The sequence below is a fragment of the Miniopterus natalensis genome, chromosome 6, assembly GCF_054644295.1.
Source record: "Miniopterus natalensis isolate mMinNat1 chromosome 6, mMinNat1.hap1, whole genome shotgun sequence".
Taxonomy (NCBI): Eukaryota; Metazoa; Chordata; class Mammalia; order Chiroptera; family Miniopteridae; genus Miniopterus; species Miniopterus natalensis.
The window spans coordinates 68346045-68358400 of NC_142086.1; the positions used below are offsets into that span (position 1 = coordinate 68346045).

A 12356-nucleotide genomic window follows, 5' to 3' on the forward strand; every position below is an offset into this window, starting at 1 on the left:
TAATTTATCTTTCACATTCTTTTCTGACCGGCACAGATGGAAGGTACAAAGATTTCAGTAACAGCATGTTTTAGAACAACAGGTCCATCATTAAGTCTTAAAAGGAGCATAAGAAAAATACATAATCTGTAACAGGGAAAACAATCTTAAAAGTTTGGGTAGTGTTAAAAAAAAACAACAACGTTCATTTCTGTTCAAGGCCCGCTTCTCTTACAGAAGCTGCTAGTCCTTTCTCCTCCTGTGTTGGACGGGCGCCTGCGACCCTCACCCACGAAGCCCGCCGTCCTCTTGTGAATGAATCACTGCCGCCCGGTCCGCTCAGCCCCTGAACAGAAGTCGGAGCGCGAAGCCCCGCCGCTCCCGGCCGGCGCGCCAAGTCTCGCGAGCGTTGCCAGCCCCAGTTGATTGTAATGTCAGAGCGCTGGGATCCCGGGCTGCAGCCAGCTGCGCGCCGCCGCTCCCCGAGGCAGTCCGTGCTTTCCGCTGCTTGCAAACTTTAGCATCTTTTGTTGCACTGAGCCGGGTAAGTTGCTCCGCATTTACAGCTTTGAGTAGAGTTGCAAGTTCCTGAGAAACTCGTTCTGTAGCAGGCTGCTGATCTCTTCACGTGCTGGCTGTGCCCCCTCGGTGCTCTGCGGGGACGGTCATCGCAGACAGACAGATGCAGCGAGCGAGCAGGCACGTGCGCCAGATCCTTACAGTAGTCGGGGAATAACGAATTTATTCAACTTTCTATAAAGAACCGTAGCACTTGTGGAATCGCTGTTCTGGTCTCAGTACACTTCCTAAGCGAAAACATTTTGTGCTGTTTTACCCTTAAATGCACTGTTTAGTGAATGTCTTAGGAAGAGTGACTGAAGTGATCTGTGACCGGTTTGACTCTATTTTTCTAAAAGATTAGTCCTCATTGTCTACAGTATTGCACTTTTCTTAACATTTTGCCATCTGAAACTTGAATGGTATCCATTGGCAAAGGAAAGGTCTAAGTTTCTTATATCTAAAATCCATTTGCTAATTTGATTTCCAAAACTTTTTGCTAATTTGATTTCCAAAACTTTTGCCCCCTTTGCCTTGTTTGTTCTCTTTCAATATTTGGGTAAGTTATAGCAAAATATTTTACATTTACTCTTATTTTTATTATTATAGAGACGATAAGAAAATATAGACTTCTGCTCATATTCTAATCTTGTAAACTTACCTTGATTTTGATATCAATGCTTGTTTAACCAGAAGATTAATCATTGACTATAAATTATACAAATGATTAAAAGGAAACTAAATGTGAGCAAAGTTATTTTGTTGTTTATTTCTATTTGTATTTTTAAAAATTTTTAGAGTGTGCCTTCCAAATTTGAATAAGTATGTTGCATGGTAATAGGCTCAGTTATGAGCAACTATAACTAGTCTGTGTAATGCCTTCCATAATACAAACTGTCTTGTAGTTGTGATAAATATAATTATATTTCACCTGTATTTCACTTTTTAAAAGGATGAACATGAGCTTTTAGAAAGTGGCTTTATCCTTTAAATGAAAATCTTTAGCATTCTCTGTAAGTTGGAAATAACATGGCTTTTTGGATGCCAAATAAAATTTATAATTGGATTTTCAAAGTTTTGTTTCATTCTCCTAGATTTGTTGTCATTGTTTATTTTTAATTTCCTGCTTCTTCAATTGTAAGAACATATTTAGGATCTATTCCACATTTCAGTTTTTAAATATAAGCTAATAATATCTTTTAAGTAACATCTTATTTACAAATTTAGTTTATGCTTTGATTAATTTCTTGGCAACAATTAATAATACATATTTAAATTGTATGTTGTCTTCATTTTAATGCTTTTATGGCAAAATGCACGCATTGTTATTTAAACGATCTCAGATGTTAAAGAATTATAATTGAATAGATGTCAACCTAAAAACAGATTCAACTTTCAAAGAAGACTCAAGATATCTGTCTAATATTAAATGTTCAAATTATTCACATAAGGAAAAGTTTGTGAATGTTCTTCCAAGTTGAGGACAGATAGAGATCTTATGTTTCTCATACCTAATAAAGAGTCTTCTATGTGCATACATCCTTTCAGTGCCTAATGGGTGTTTGAAGGATCCCTGAAAGACAGTGGTATAGTCTATTTATAAACAGACTTCCTCAGTTCACCACTTCACTTTGTCTGCAACAAAACAAGCTTTTTAGGTTTAGTATAAAGGCTTAGTTGTTTTGATTTGACCAAATTCATTTTAGCAGAGCCTGTGCTAGATCATATTATCTATGTAGCTCTTTGCCCACTATTTTAAGAGCCATTATTTTTATATAAAATATATATCCTATTACAACTATTTAAAATACAGGAAAATTACTCTGTGTCAGAGAAAACTATCACCAATATTTGCTTGACCATTCTTTAAGAAGTTCTTAGACGGCCAATTATTTTGAAAATTTGGTTGATATCCAATTATGAGCAAATATGTAGCTCTTTATATCAATCATTTTCTTACACCTATATCTTAAACTGCAACATTGCAATTTTCTTTTTAAAATTGGTCAAGGGATTCTGATACTGCTTTCAAAATTGAATTAAAAATCAAAATGAAGGAAATTATTTTACCTTTTTTATTTAGAAAGTTGTATTTTTAAAAGTTTATAATGTTCTTCCAAAATTTCCAGAATGCTTTTATATCCTGGAGCATTTGATAAGCTTTGAACACTATAGTATTTATGTTTCAGGTTTTTCCCCCTTCTCGTTCCCATCTTTCATTTCCTTTTGTAATTCCAAACAATAACTCCTGCCCTTCTTTCAAGTATTAAACATTATGATAATAAATTAACTGATCTAAATTCAGATAGTTGTATTTGGTTTGAAAATTCACCCCACTTTTTATGATAAACGTGTTAAGTGTTCTCAGTGTTTAAAGTGTTTATTTAATGGGATAGTAGTCAATTTGCACTAAAATTAATTAAAAATAAAATGTTATTGAATATTTTAATTATTGATAAAGATTTAAAGATATAGACTAACATTTTCATAGCCACCTTTCTTTCTCTTTAGAATGTTTAACCATGTAATGAATGGTATATATTAATAATATAAACATCTCTTAATGGTAAAACTACAGAGCAACGAGTTAGGTTTGAGAATAACAGGTTATGAAAGGGGCAAAATAATACTTATTTAAATAAATTACTGCAGCTAAATATAAAAATGTTAGCTTACACTAAAAATAAATATGTAAAATTTAGATTTAATAATATGGCATGTAACACTCTCCAATAGGTAGCATGAAGGTGAGTTGGAATTATATTGCCCATGCTAACATATTTAACCTCACTAATTGCGCATACTTTAATAAATAACAAATTAACATATTTTCATTGAATAATCCCTGAGTGTAAAATTCCTTCTAAATCAGTATCTCCTCCCATGAATTATATTATTAACCACTTGTTCTCTCCATTGACATTTTAATTCAGGTAGAGAAGACTTCATGGTTATTCAATTTCAGAGAAATTAACTTGTACATATCCGCAGACCTCTCTTTCCAATTTTTTCCCGTAGATTTCATAAGGGTAACAGATTTGTTAGTTTTCACAATGTGTAGGATAAAAGGGAAGTAGTGTATTTTTTGTAACTTAATATGCAATGAATAGATTGTCCAAAATCTCTTCTTACCATAGATTGAGATTGTATACAGGCAAAAAAGACCACAGAAGGGACCATGGAAACTGAAAAAGACAATAATAGAAGACTAAGGACCCTTAAAGGTTCTTAACCTAATCTCAGTTCTGTTAAGAGCCAGCCAGCTGTGATTAGAACTGTACATACTTCGGAGAATACATGGGCTTTTATTTCCTCCTCTAACCAAGGTAGAAATTATATCTGTAATAAACAGACTATCACTTAATGCCACTATGGTGGGGCTGTGTATAGTAAGAAGTGTATATTCATGCTTAAGACAAATATCCTCTATAAAATACTAAATCTTCCTTACAGAAGTTTTATGATGAATTTTTCCAAAGTGAAATAGTTTCTACTTTTTCATTCCACTTGTTTTTGAAATTAAAGACTAAAATATTTCCAACTGCTTTACGTTTGTTTCTTTTTACATAAACCTTTTGCAGTGGCTGCAGATGTATTAGTTTTCATCATTTGTAGGATTAATATGAACTATCTTTTAGTTAGTTATTATCAATAAAATATAAGGCCAGATGCATGAGGTTGTTAACACTTCCTACTTACCTCTCTTTCAGAAACTAATATGCAGAGCAAGGGTACAATCATGTGCATCCAATTTCTTCTGCAGTTTCTCCTGCTCTGGATACTTACTGGGAAAGCACACACTGAGGAAGACATCATCATTACAACCAAGAATGGTAAAGTCAGAGGGATGCACTTGCCAGTTCTTGGTGGCACAGTGGCAGCTTTTCTTGGAATTCCCTATGCACAGCCACCTCTTGGTACGCTTCGGTTCAAAAAGCCACAGTCCTTGACCAAGTGGTCCAATATTTGGAATGCCACAAAATATGCAAATTCTTGCTATCAGAACATAGATCAAACTTTTCCAGGCTTCATTGGATCAGAGATGTGGAATCCAAATACTGACCTCAGTGAAGACTGTTTATATCTGAATGTATGGGTTCCGGTACCTAAACCAAAAAATGCGGCTGTAATGATATGGATCTACGGTGGTGGTTTTCAAACTGGAACATCATCTTTACCTGTTTATGATGGCAAGTTTCTGGCCCGGGTTGAAAGAGTTATTGTAGTTTCAATGAACTATAGGGTGGGTGCCCTAGGATTTTTAGCTTTACCAGGAAATTCAGAGACACCGGGGAACATGGGTTTGTTTGACCAACAGTTGGCGCTTCAGTGGGTCCAAAAAAATATAGCAGCCTTTGGTGGAAATCCTAAAAGTGTAACTCTCTTTGGAGAAAGTGCAGGAGCAGCTTCAGTTGGCCTTCACTTACTTTCCCATAGAAGCCACCCATTGTTTACCAGAGCAATTCTGCAAAGTGGATCTTCTAATGCCCCTTGGGCAGTAACACCTCTTTATGAAGCTAGGAATAGAACATTGACCTTAGCCAAATTTATTGGTTGCTTTAGAGAAAATGAGACCGAGATAATCAAATGCCTTCGAAGTAAAGATCCCCAGGAAATTCTTCTGAATGAAGTATTTGTTGTCGCCTCCGATTCTCTCTTGTCGATAACTTTTGGTCCAACTGTGGATGGTGATTTTCTCACTGACATGCCGGACACACTACTCAGACTTGGAGAGTTTAAAAAAACCCAGATCTTGGTGGGTGTTAATAAAGATGAAGGGACAGCGTTTTTAGTATATGGAGCTCCCGGTTTCAGCAAAGATAACAACAGTCTCATAAGTAGAAAAGAATTTCAAGAAAGTTTAAAAATGTTTTTTCCAGAAGTGAGTGAATTTGGAAGGGAATCGATTCTTTTCCATTACATGGACTGGTTAGACGATCAAAGAGCTGAAAACTACCGCGAGGCCTTGGATGATGTGGTTGGGGATTACAATTTCATATGCCCCGCCTTGGAGTTCACCAAAAAGTTCGCAGATTTGGGAAGTAATGCCTTTTTCTACTATTTTGAACACCGATCCTCCAAACTTCCGTGGCCTGAATGGATGGGAGTGATGCATGGCTATGAAATTGAATTTGTCTTTGGTCTACCTCTGGAAAGAAGAGCAAACTACACAAAAGCTGAGGAAATTTTGAGTAGATCCATAATGAAACGCTGGGCAAATTTTGCAAAATATGGGTAAGTGCCAATTTTAGTAATTGTTCTTGTTTTGTTTGTTTTATTTGTTTTGTTTTGTTTTGCTTAGCTTTTCTTGGCGCTTGGTGTAGGCTTCATTAAAAGCACAGAGACATTTTCAATATGTATTCCCTTTGTACTTTAAGCTGGTTTTGTTTTTTACTATGTAGTGAATTTCAATTCCTTGCATCAGTGTGCTTAAAAAAAATAATCAAAGAACTTTTATGAAAAATATTTTCTGATAACATTTCCGAAATACAGCAGAGCACTTTAGCAATGTAAGCCAGAGTTTGTAGGGAAATAGATGTTTACCTTGAGAACTAAAATAACTATGACCATGTTTTTTAACCTGAAAGTTCTTAATGTTCACAGGGTTAGAAAAGAGTAGGAATGTATCTTCTCATTCTCTTAAGCAGGGGAACAGTGGTACCTGATACTCAAAGAAAAGCATGCCTGCTCAGGAAAATCAAAGGACAAGATGGTGATGGGGTTGGTCCTTAGATTACCCAAAATACAGTTTTCTATTTCATTGAATTTTCCCCCCTAATAGGTTTACTCAGAACTTTTAGGTGACATGTGTTGGACAGGAGCTACAGGGCTCCTCACGATTAGCATAGCTGCCTTCCAGTTGAGGAGTCGTATGGCTGATAATAGATAATCAGAAAATTTACAAAATAGCATATTTTCCCTCATATGTTATAAATAGTGTTATATGTCTGCAAGAATCAGGAAAAAATAATCTGTTTGAATATACTCTAATTTGTATGTTTTCTAAATATAAAAATGTATGTGTATAGAAAATTTTTTTCCCTTTAACTGCGTTTGTAAACCAAAAATAAATTTCATACATTTCATACATTTGTATGAATTAGAATAATAAAAAATAGAAATTGGGCATCTATATTAAAAGTAGTGCTTACAGAAACTTACCGATTAATTGTGGCATTAATCCAATCTGTCATACTGTCATTTTTTTAAATGTTGGTAGTAATATTATTACTTTCTGGTTTTCTTTTCCAATTCCCATTTCAAATTTGTTTTTCTCCATGTTACAAAATACTTGTATGATGTCATTCTAAACAAAAGTATCCTAATCTGCTGTGTATAAAAGCTAAAAGCCTTCCATCTGGCATTGAGAGGCCTATCTAATCCGGCTGCAAACCATATTCCCAGCAACATCTGGCCGCTTGGTAGGATGGTGATCTTACCAAACCCAAGGATTTCAAGCATAGCCTTGCTCTTGCTCTATGCCCTATTTAGGACATCTACCCCTCTCCTTTAAAAAAACAACAAGTCCTACTATTTTTTTAAGCTCCTCAGCAACTTCATGTTTCATCAAGCATATCTTTAATTCCTAGAGTTGTAATTGCTTCAGACCACGTTTTCACTCTCACAAAAGTTATTGACTGTACCTTGTCCATATACTACCTTTCATTGTATCCTGAGCCTCCTAAACTAAACTACACTAGCTTCTTGAAAGAAAAATTATGGTGATACTCATTAAAGTAATGACTTGGGTATATTTACTAAACAAATATTTAGTTAATGCTTGAATGAGAATCTGTAAAAGCTAGTATGAGTAAAAAATATAATTTTTTATAAGATACGTGGGCTATTATTATTTGAAGTTGTGCAATATCTTGATATGTAATATATTATGCCTTTCAACATTGATTTGAATTTCTACTTAAGAAAGATCATTTTATTTCTAGAGTTGTATTTAAATTACTTATATCTCATTCTGTTCTCCCCCTAAAGGCTATATTCATATTAAATCATTAAAAATGTTTTGGTTGTTTTTTATATACATGGTTAGATTTTGTGTTTTTTTCTTGTGGTTTTTTTTTTCTTAATTTTATTTTTGTTTAAAATGTTGCAGATGATGTTTTCAATTCTTTCTTATCATTTTAGAGGTTATAAATAATTTAAGAAGGATTTCTTAAAATTATTGATGCTTATAATTTTTAAAGGACTTCATATTTTGCATGTTGAAATCATCAGGGACTTTATATTTTCTCATGTCATAATAGAGAACACTGGGAATCAGATGTGGTAAATGTCTTGTTTATGGCGCTCAGATGGACAGATCAAAAAGTAGAATCTTTTTTTTGTTTTAATTGACTTATAGAGAGAAAGGAGGGAGAGGGAGAGAGAGAAATGTCAATAGGCTGCCTCCTTTATGCCCCTACTGGGAATTGAGCCCGAAGCCTGGGCATGTACCCCAGCTGGAATCGAACCAGCAACCTTTTGGTGCATGGGATGGTGCTCAACCAACTGAGCCACACTGGCCAGGGAAAAGAGAATCTTTGACACAATAAAATGGATTGTTTAATCCTAGTCTACTTCTATGATTAACATATGTTAATGGGAAATAAATGAAGGTTGACACATTTTAATTATAATGATAAATTTATATAAACAAGATTATAAACCAAAAGATTAAAGCAAACTTTTTAAGTAGTTTAACCATAGCAAGATGCCATTTTAGTTGGTGAGTTTTTTTACAGTCCATATTTACACAGTTGAGAATAGATAACTTCGTATTTGTTGAGAGGTGACATGGCAAACACAATGTTAATCTCCTGGTGTGCATTATCTTTTCTTCAAATCATACTTATCAACAAATATAGGAGCGTAGAATGGTTAAATAAACTCCAATGGAAACAAAGTTGGTAAGTGTTAGGTGTAGAAATATAACTCCGTGGTTCTCAGTCCAGGGAATAATGCCTGGAGCTGTTTTTGAGTGCCATGTTTAGGAATGTTGTGTTACTAAGGTAAAGGCCAAGGAAGCTGCTGAACACCTTGTAATGCACAGGATAGCACCACAGCAAAGAATTATTCATTCCAAATGTTAATAAGAAGAAGATTTCTACTTCCACATTACCCAAATATGATACATTAAGAAAGTAAAAAGGTTGAGCTATTAGTTATAATTATCATTCAGAAAATTTAGTTTTCAAGTTTATGGTTTATAAAATGTGTTAATAAATTTTTCTTCTTAAGTAATGTCAAGTATAAACTGTATGTTTCATTATGATTAGCTTCAGAATAATTTTGAATTTTTCTTTGTGATTTTTTACTTAATCACTGAGTTCTTCAGTAGTCTGTTATTTAACTTGCAAATATTGGGATAATTTCTAGATATCTTATTGTGGTTTTCTAATTTAATCTGGTTCTAGCAAGAGACTATACTCTGCAAGATTTCCTCTAAAACAGCTATACAGCCCAGCTGGTGTGGCTCAGTTGGTCGAGTGTCATCCCATGCACCAAGAGCTCACAGGTTCGATTACTGTCAGGGCACATGCACTGCTTGCAGGCTCGATTCCAGGTAGGGGGTGTGCAGGAGGCAGCAGATCCATGTTTCCTTCTCATGGATGTATCTGTCTCTGCCTATCCCTTCCTCTCGCTCTAAAATCAATAAAAACATATTTTTAAAAAATCTATACAAAAACGAATAACAAAAGATTTTCAGTTAATATAAAAAAGCTGCAAAGGAATCATATGAAGGATACATTTTTTTAAAAAAAAGCAAGATGGAAGTGACAACTAATAGTTCAAAGAAAGACAAATACCATATGGTATCACTTATATATGGAATCTAAAGAACAAAAAGGAAACAGATTATAGGCTCAGAGAACAGACTGATGGAGGCCAGAGGGGAGGGATGTTGGGGAACAGGGTCAGAAAAGGTGATGGGATTAAGAAGTACTAATTGGTAGTTACAAAACAGGCATGGGATGTAAAATATAGCATAAGGAATACAGTTAACAGTGCTGTAATAACTATGGTGGGCACTTGAATTATCAGAAGGAACACTTGGTAACCTACATGAATGTCTATCCAATGTGCTGGACCCCTGACTAATGCAAATAAGTGTTGAATGCGAACTGTAATAAAAATAATAAAAAATTAAAAATGCATAAAAAATAGCAAGAAGGTAGATTTAAACAAAACCACATTGATATTTACACTAAATGCTAATTGGATTAATTATACCAACTGTAGGGAAAGCTTTTAAGTAAAGGTGGGTGGGTTGGGTAAAACAATATATATTATGCAAACATATCAAGGGAAACTTGATGTGCCTATTTTAATATTAGACAAAACCAATTTCAGGACAAAGAGAGACATTTCATTATGATAAAACAGTTAATCAGGAATACTTAGTGCTAAATGTGCAGTGAACTTTCTGATTTGAATTATTTAGGGGGTATATTTACATATATACACACTGAGGGATGGGTGTCTCATGTATATAACCATAACTTCATTATACTACTAGAAATACACCCAATAATAACAAATTTTAATATGTATCTGTGAAGTTGATTTAATAATATTTAGGATTTAATAGGTATATTTCTATCTTGTTTACTTATATATGACATAAGAAATAAAGTAATTGAATAAACAATATTTTAATCCCACTTATTTTTCAAATGGGTATATTTATATTTCCTTTGTGTATTCATTTTTCTTACCTGGAATCATTTTATGTTTCCAAAAGGTAATAGAAAAACTGAGGAAAAGTCAAAGAAAATGTAAGTGGAGACCCAGTGCTCCTTTTTCCTAAATCTCTGTATAGGAATTTAGCATGGGTCTGTACTGCTTATATAGATTTTATGCAATTTTCTTCACCAAGAAAATAATATTCAAGTTACACTTAAATTTATTTTTTATTATACTTTTCAACTTAAAAAATAATATTCTAGGCCTTCATGACAACACATTTCTTAGTAAGAGATTTCTTAAATATGCCAAAAGAATAGCAGTTAAAGGTAGTTTTAACATGAATGGTACCATTACACTAATGAAGTATGAAACATATGGATTCTATTAGAATAAAAAAATGCTGAAATGATGACATTATCTAACATTTTTTCCCCCAGAAGATAAAAGTGTGGTCCATAGAAGAAAAGGGAATTGGAGCTAATAGGTAACAGAACAAAGATTAACTATGACTCAACACTATTAACTTTCATTTCCTTCTATTATCCACTTACCAGACTGCTTTCACTATGAATTATTGAAAGCACTCATTAAATATACTCAGAAAATACATTTGGTTGCAAACTAATAATTTTAATATCCTAACATGCTGATACTTGCCTGGTTAATGTTACAGAAGTAAGGACAGAGAACAGACTAAAATTAGACATCATGACATATAGAGACAAGTTTAAGTTTGTGAAGGTCTGTTATCTGGCCATCTAGTCTAATTATTATCAGGCTTACAATTATATTTTCTGACAACTAGAGTTCATGTGGTTTCCTGAGTAAAGAAAAAATCCTTACCCTCTGGTTCTATAATTATTGTGGTACATTATCATAATTAACCTAACTGGAACATTTTGATGACTTTGCAAAAGGGCGAAGGTTCAAATCCCCTTGGATTTATTTTATCACTGTCATGATGGCACTAATGTTCTATTACTTCAAGATTTTTTTAACCCCCTTAGGAATTAGGTGAGGAATTATTTTACAAGGAATAAAACAATAAATGTTAGCTGGAGTGTTTCTGTTAAAGTACTTAAAGTTTACCAGATAGAATATAATTGTAGGTGAAAAAAACCATATATGCATTAGTGTAACTTATTTGAAAAGGAAGAATTACATTATGGGGCAATTTAAAGTGTACATAAGATCACTTGCAAAACCATTTCAGAGTGCAGCAATATTTTACCATGGGTGACTGTGGAATGAGAAGGAGAAACCAGATCCCCAAAGGGCTCCATCTATGAGGGTAGCTATAAAACTAAAATATGTTTGACTAAGTGCTTCAAGATACTCCATCACAGTGAAGAGGGAGGAAACTAATGCTTTTGTAGTATAAGGGGGCTCATTAAAGAAATGAAAAATCCTATTTATTGGATCCTTATGCTTAGAAATAATGTGATTTGTTCTCTGTGTTTTCCCAAGTGCATTCTGTATTTGGAAAAACTATAACATTTGTAAATCTTAACTTCAGTCTGACATTAGAATTAATTAATCAATTATTTTTTAATTAAAGTCATAATATAAATGTAATACTTTAAAAGACTTGTCAGACACAAAATAATAACTTCAAATTTCACAAAGAACAAAATAGAGTGACCTTAAATATTTTTACTGTATAAAATTATATGTGTGTTTTACTGTTCCAAAATCAAATATAACTAAAATGTGTTTGGTCTGATTGATGAATTCCAAAAAGTTATTCTTGCTCCAATTTGCAATCCCAGTCAATAACACTCAAGGTCAGAGTGCTAAAAAGCATAATTTCACCCTCTTTTATTTTTTATATGTTAATATATTGCTTGGACTTTTCCTATTATCATGATAGGTACTATTAACCTATTGGGATGATCTATAGATTTATTATAAATAAAATGTTAATACTAACTTGTCCATAGACCTCTGTTATGTAAAAGCGAGTCTCTATCTTCTACAAATTAAATTGAATTATTGTTGGTGTATCAGTCTGAAAGGATTGATATCAAAATAATATTTATTTTATTAGAGTTAAAATATTAATTAAAATATATTTATCTAATAATCCATTACAAACCAAAATAATAATCCAATGTTGTCACATGTGTTAGTTTTCA

The 12356-nt window shown here is 33.4% G+C and overlaps 1 protein-coding gene across 3 annotated transcripts in view; it reads left to right on the top strand.

Moving 5' to 3' along the window:
- The first annotated feature begins 417 nt into the window (after window positions 1–417).
- BCHE (butyrylcholinesterase) overlaps window positions 418–12356 on the top strand; it is a 54989-nt gene continuing 43050 nt past the window's right edge. For 2 of the 3 annotated variants that reach the window (XM_016215736.2, XM_016215737.2), the window contains exons 1-2: window positions 418–523; window positions 4248–5772. In XM_016215736.2, coding sequence (XP_016071222.2) covers window positions 4256–5772 — 1517 coding nt within the window. In that variant the 5' untranslated portion in view covers window positions 418–523; window positions 4248–4255. The remainder of the gene's footprint in view (window positions 524–4247; window positions 5773–12356) is intronic. The other variant, XM_016215734.2, reaches the window with a different exon arrangement.